Source organism: Oryzias melastigma, linkage group LG6 (assembly GCF_002922805.2).
Source record: "Oryzias melastigma strain HK-1 linkage group LG6, ASM292280v2, whole genome shotgun sequence".
NCBI classification, from domain to species: Eukaryota; Metazoa; Chordata; class Actinopteri; order Beloniformes; family Adrianichthyidae; genus Oryzias; species Oryzias melastigma.
In genome coordinates, this window is record NC_050517.1 from 34558248 (window position 1) to 34564865 (window position 6618).

At 42.3% G+C, this 6618-nt stretch overlaps 3 protein-coding genes across 3 annotated transcripts in view; 2 read left to right on the plus strand and 1 right to left on the minus strand.

Annotated features, from left to right (window-relative positions):
• Window positions 1-2229, plus strand: part of LOC112151801 (E3 ubiquitin/ISG15 ligase TRIM25) — a 5495-nt gene extending 3266 nt beyond the window's left edge. The window contains exons 4-6 of the mRNA XM_024280874.2: window positions 440-593; window positions 671-715; window positions 798-2229. Coding sequence (XP_024136642.1) covers window positions 440-593; window positions 671-715; window positions 798-1318 — 720 coding nt within the window. The 3' untranslated portion in view covers window positions 1319-2229. The remainder of the gene's footprint in view (window positions 1-439; window positions 594-670; window positions 716-797) is intronic.
• The window catches only part of tmem17 (transmembrane protein 17), a 10799-nt gene extending 6605 nt beyond the window's left edge, over window positions 1-4194 (minus strand). The window contains exons 1-2 of the mRNA XM_024281388.2: window positions 4159-4194; window positions 3974-4073 (exon numbers count right to left, since the gene is read on the minus strand). The gene's annotated coding sequence lies outside the window, so the exon portion shown is untranslated. The remainder of the gene's footprint in view (window positions 1-3973; window positions 4074-4158) is intronic.
• Window positions 4034-6486, plus strand: LOC112152068 (titin homolog; the record flags this gene model as incomplete). The annotated part of the gene is given in 1 exon segment (XM_024281319.2): window positions 4034-6486. A coding segment is annotated over 1 exon segment (2429 nt), but the record flags the coding sequence as incomplete, so codon positions are not given.
• Between the last annotated feature and the right edge of the window lie 132 nt (window positions 6487-6618).

The window sequence follows — 6618 nt, forward strand, 5'->3', positions numbered from 1 at the left end:
GGAGGAGCCAATGACCAGCATAGCGAGCTAACAAGCTGCCCGGCGGACAGCATAGCGAGTTAGCGAGCTCTGCTGTCCAGCGAGCCAGACTATTGCTCGCTATTTTTGCTGCATCACTAATGTTACGTTGGCAGGAACACGAGTAATGATTCCTTTCTGATTCAGAAAGTTGAGTGATGAGGTCTTGTATGCTCAGATTTACTAAAACTACAGATCAAGAAACACCAGAGCGGAGACACCAATGGTGTCCAAAGCCCGGCCACGCTAAAGCATTGATCTTAGTGGAGAGGGGCGCAAACAATTTAAAAATCCATGAATTAAAAAAAAAAAAAATTGAGTAGAAAAGGCGGGAATTCATGCATTTGTTCAGAGAGAAGGCCTGCTGATGGAAGTGAGGCTGATCGGCACTAAGCTGGAATCTATTTCTTGTTCTTCTCAGCGCTGCAGATCCGTCTTGGACCTCCCAGATCTTCAAATCTCCTCTGGTGTCGTCATCCAAAACTCTCCCTTTGACTTTCTGACAAAAGCCATTTCAGACTTGAGAGAGAAAACCAAAACCCTGACGCAGGCTGCTGAAGAAATGACTGAGCACAGTAAGACCTCACAGGGTTTCATGGACTCAAGTGCTTCTGAAAATCTGAACGTTTAGACTCATGTGTTTTCTGTCCAGTTAACAGTGATCTGGAGCCAAAAACGAGGCAAGAGTTTTCCATGTGTGAGTCGTTGGTGCAGCATCTACTCCTGGTTGAGTCCTAGTGCTTCCAGGGAAATCAGAGATGTTTTTTTTCTCCTCTCAGATTCCTGCAGCCTCAGCCTGGATCCGAACACAGCATTTGAGAACCTGCTGCTCTCTGAGGGAAACAAAAAGGTCTCCTGGATCAAGAAAGTCCAGAAGTACCCGCCCCACACTGAGAGATTTACCAAATACGATCAGGTGTTGTGCTGCGAGGGTTTGCACGGGGTCTGCTACTATGAGGTTGAATGGGGGGGACCCAGAGTTGAGGTTGCTGTTTGCTATAAGGGTCCAGAGCTGCAGGAAAGCTCTTTTGGATGCACGGATCAGTCCTGGAGCCTTTCTCTGTCAACATCAGGCTGCACGTTTTGGCATCGAGATGTCAAAACCAAAGCCTGCGGTCCCTGTTCCTCCAGGGTGGGGGTGTATCTGAACCACATGGCGGGAAGTGTGGCCTTCTTCAGTGTGTTTGAGTCTGGTCACATGGAGCTCCTTCACAGGGTCCAGGCTGCCTTCTCCCAGCCGCTGTACCCTGGATTCATGGTCTCCAGGGGGGCGACGGTTAAGATCCTCCCATCTGAGTAAAAGGTTAAAACTGACTGAGCGGTTCTATATTGGAGCATCAGTGTTAGAAGATGAACTTAATCAGACACGTCTTGAAGTTGAGTATTGATATCTGGACTTAATGTCTTGTTTTCTTGAAACGTTTTGTGAAGATCCAGATGAAATTGAGTCCAGATGACCATAAATCTAGATGATTCAAAGTCCAGATGCCAGAAACCTAGATAATATTAAGTCCAGAGACCATGAATCTAGATGATATTAAATACAGATCACCATGAAACCAGATGATATTAAATCCAGATGACCATGACTCAACTTCACGTCAGCATCACTTGGATGAACAAGAATCTTCACCAACAGAATATCGCAGAATAATGACGCAACGTAAAGTTCAGCTTTCCTCTTTAACATTTCAAAGCATCTCATATGTTATATAAATGAATGCCAGCTTCTAGTGTTTGTCTGTCTTTATTTTCATTTTTTTTTTTAGTTAATTTCAACTTTGAGAACACATATATACTTACAACCATCCAAAATACAAATTTTCACACTACATTCTGAATACATTTCAACACTTGTACGTCGATGATGCACTTTTTTTTTTACACATTATTTTTTCAGCTTGAAAAAATAGTTTTAAGATGAAGGAAAACTTTTTCATACCCATTCCCTTAAGTATCTATATCTTAACTATGGTCTGGTTGTTGATGTCTAATTCGTATTAAAATCACTGAAACACATATCATTGATATTCAATTTCCTTAGTACTATGGAGGGATTTTTTCTGCCACCATATCGCAAGCAAAAGTCAGTTTTAAGATCAAAATGTTTTGAATTGCAAATTAAATGGAAAGAAAAAAGTCATCATTTGCAAATGAAGATATTTGCTTTCAAAACCTTTTTTTACTTTCAAATATTTTTTGCTTTGTTATTTTTTTTTTTTGTCTTCACACATTTTGTCTTTTTTGCTTTTAAAATATGTTACCATTTGCAAACTATTTTTATTTCAAAAATTTGTTTTTGTGTTTACAAACTCTTAATAAAAAATATTTTTGTTTTCAAAAATATGATCAAACTTTTCTTTCTTTAAAAAAATACTTTTGTGATTGCAGCAGAGTTGCTTTAGTTGTGTTGCGTCCATTGACTGTAAAAATAATGGACTTAGCGAGCCATGAGGTCCCCCATTGGAAATGAATTACCTCCACTCCTCGTGAAAGTAGGCCGCCGCTTTCACCATCACTCCCTGAAAACGGATATCGACATTTTGCAAACGTCTGCAACCCATCTCCAGCGATTGGTCTGAGTCTCTGTGAGTCATAGCTGAGTCATGGAATCTATAGGAAGTACTGTCACCAATCTGGAGGGAGTTTATTGTGAGTCCCCGCCTCTCCACGGATCGCGGGATGTAAACAGCTTCTACTTTAATAACACCGGAGAATTGTAAACTACTGCATAGGTACATTCCATTGAGGAAAACAACAGTAGGACAATGATTGGTAAAGTATTGAATTGTAAAGTAGGTGTTAGAAGGTCTTCATGGACTCATTGATGAAGTCTGCTCCCATTGGCTACCCGTCATCTGTCAATCAAATCCCCCAGACGTTCGACGTCAGACCCACAAACGCTTATTGAGCCATCTGATTGGTCAATTTATAACTCTAATAACTTGTGATAATGGGAAAAAAAATCTTAAAAAAAAAAAATTAGGATTAGAAAAAAGAAGTTAAGCAGAAAGCAGCAGAGGAAGAATGATTTTTCTGACATATAAAATGACTGAGAAATAACTGTTTCTCAATGGAAGTCAATGGGACTTTGGCCTTTTTGCAACCCAGTGGTACTTCCTATATGGAACACGGAAGTAGGGGGGCTTGCTCTGTCCAGTTATTCTTATACAGTCTATGCTTTGACATCAGACCCACAAACGCTTATTGAGCCATCTGATTGGTCAATTTATAACTCTAATAACTTGTGATAATGGGAAAAAAATCTTTAAAAAAAATTAGGATTAGAAAAAAGAAGTTAAGCAGAAAGCAGGAGAGGAAGAATGATTATTCTGACATATAAAATGACTGAGAAATAACTGTTTCTCAATGTAAGTCAATGGGACTTTGGCGTTTTTGCAACCCAGTGGTACTTCCTATATGGAACACGGAAGGAGGGGGGGGGGGCTTGCTCTGTCCAGTTATTTTTATATACAGTCAATTGTTGTGTCTTATCTCACTTTTGCTCTATCTTTGATTAGTGTTGATGTTTCAGTTTTATATGTTTATGCCAGCTAGCTAATTTGTAAAATATTTTTGAAAGCAAAAACGTTTTTGAAACCAGTTATTAAACATTTTCATCCTGCAAATGGTTTATTTTATTCTTAAACCGTTATATTTTGTTTACAATTTAGAACATTTTGAGCTCTCAACTGTGACTGTTGCTTGCAGCATGGTGGCACAAAAGTCACTCCATACACCCCCGTGCGCCTGTCACGTGACATTTTTATGATGATTGCTGCCACTAATTGTCCGTCATGTCAGAGCGTATTCCGGTGTAAACAGTGACGTCACAGAACGTAGAGAACGACGGCGGATTGACAGCGGATCATGGCGAATGATGACAGGTGACGTAAATGACGATAATAATGCCGTCATATCTCGGTGTTTCAGCCAGTCGAAAAAGTTCTAATACCTGGTGGAGTTTAATTCCCGGGAAAACCTTTAACCGCCAAGAGAAAAACCGGGGGTCCAAGACCGACGAAAGAATCCGGTAGACATGAAGGGAGAAAAACCTACAGACATGGAGAGACGTGAGCGGAGCAGGCGGAGAAAGGGCGAGTCCTTCCCGGTCCAACACATCCACGGGAAGGTTTGTACCTTTTTATCCAAACTGACTCCGGAGGAGGTTTTAACGATCGTATCCGGTTCTCCCGACCCGGATACGGCTGGAAAGCTGAACCTGCTGAAGGAAGAGCTGACCAGCGAAACGGTAAAGGCGGTGATGGAATACATCACCAAGAAAATCAATAAAATGGCGGAGTTACCTCCCGAAAAGCGGGAAGAGGAGTCCGAAAGCTCCTCCTCCCGCTCCAGGGAGCGCCGCAAAGCAAAAGAAACTGTCGCGGAAACCGACGCGGCAGATTCTCATCAGCACAATACCTTCAACCAGAGTCTGTTGAAAAAAATAAATAGACTCTATCAAAAACTGAAGGTATTTGACTCATTGGGCGACAATGAAAAAATAAAAAAAGTCAAAGCCAAAGCTCAAAAAATAAGAGCAAGTCTTACATGCACAAAAACTAAGAAACGACGTGCAGAGAAGACATCGCCCGAGTCCTCAGAACTGCAGTCTGAGGCTGAAGAACCTGAGGCTCCAGACCTGCAGCCTGAGGCTTCAGAACCCGAGGCTCCAGACCTGCAGCCTGAGGCTTCAGAACCCGAGGCTCCAGACCTGCAGCCTGAGGCTTCAGAACCCGAGGCTCCAGACCTGCAGCCTGAGGCTTCAGAACCCGAGGCTTCAGACCTGCAGTCTGAGGCTGAAGAACCCGAGGCTTCAGACCTGCAGCCTGAGGCTGAAGAACCGCATCCAGATGATGCAGTTCTTAAAAGAGCTATCAGAAAGCTCAAGTCTTGCGCTCCACACTTAAAATTTGAAACTGGAAAGTTCAAAACTGGGGTTAGAATCATTGAAGAATGCATTTCTAACCTTAAATCACTGCGAGCCAAACGGACGGCCGAGTCCGAGGATGGCGAAACGCAACAGGAGGAGGAGCAAGAGAAACCAAAGGATAAATATGCAAAAATGTTTGTCCGAAACATCCGCTCAGCAGAGAAAAAATTAAAATTATGTGCTGCAAAAATTAAAGATTGCATCACAAATAATAAAAATCATTCTCAAAAGGTAAAAATGGAGGCGGCAGTCGCTCATGAAGAATTTGAGAATGCATTGAAACTGCTGGCGGAAGCAATAGCGATCCTCAAGGATACACGCACCAAAACTGGAGCTAGGAGGCTAAAAGCGTACACCAAAAACATAAAGGCATGTACGAAAGAACTCAACTCCTATGCTGCAAAGAAAAAGAAGGATGAAGAGTCAGAACCAGAGGTGGACTCTTGCATCCAACACATGAGATTAGGAACAAAGAAGCTAAAATCATGTGCACAAAGCATTAAAGTTGGTGCGAAAAATGTAAAGAAAAGCACCATACAAAGACTGAGTTGCAGGACGGATGAAGAGTCAGAACCGGAGGATCCAGAAACTATTCTGCAGAAAGCTAACATCGAGCCTGCAGCTGTAGAGGTGAACTCTTGCGTCCAACACATGAGATTAGGAAAGGAGAGGCTAAAATCATGTGCGCAAAACATGAAAGTTGGTGCGAAAAATTTAAAAAAGAGCACCATACAAAGACTGAGTTGCAGGACGGATGAAGAGTCAGAACCGGAGGATCCAGAAACTATTCTGCAGAAATCGAACATCGAGCCTGCAGCTGTAGAGGTGAACTCTTGCGTCCAACACATGAGATTAGGAAAGGAGAGGCTAAAATCATGTGCGCAAAACATGAAAGTTGGTGCGAAAAATCTAAAAAAGAGCACCATACAAAGACTGAGTTGCAGGACGGATGAAGAGTCAGAACCGGAGGAAGCCATTGGAAGTTCACAGCAAGAGTTTGATGAACGGTCCATAGCTTCTGAAGCGTCTCTGGCCTATAAACCGTTTGTGCCTTTAAAAGCGTCCCTGTCTGTGATCGAGGATAAGCCGCCTTCCTTGATCGAGGAGGAGCCGTCTTCCTTGATCGAGGAGGAGCCGTCTTCCTTCTCCTCAGGACTAGACAAAGAGGAAGAGCTGAGAAGAGCCTTGGGAAATTCCATTTTAAACATGATCTCCCATGCAGCTGCAAAATCTAAGCCAAGCCTCCCAGTGAACTACGACCTGTTTCCTGTAGCAGAGCTTATTGGAAAAATTGAGGAATTTCTCGGAGATCGCACTATTAAGATGGATAGTCGAGATATTGCCACAAAGCTTCACTTGCTCGTCTACAAGGACCTGATTAAAAAGTGGAAAAGCCCGGAGCTTTTGTTGGTGTTCATTGAGACGAATACTGAAGCAGCTAAACATGAAGTTGCTTTCTTCGTTTTAAAACATCTGACGAAACCACGAAAGCCTAGCTTGTTTAGGAGGTTCGTTAGCTTCTTCTTCCATCGCAAGTGATCCTAACAGGATTCTTGCTGGAAGAAGTTGGCTAATTAAACTTCAAAAACTGTCTGTCCAAAAAAATCTGGACGGACAGTTTAAAAATAAATAAATAATTAGAACTAAAGTAGGAATAGTTACCAGTA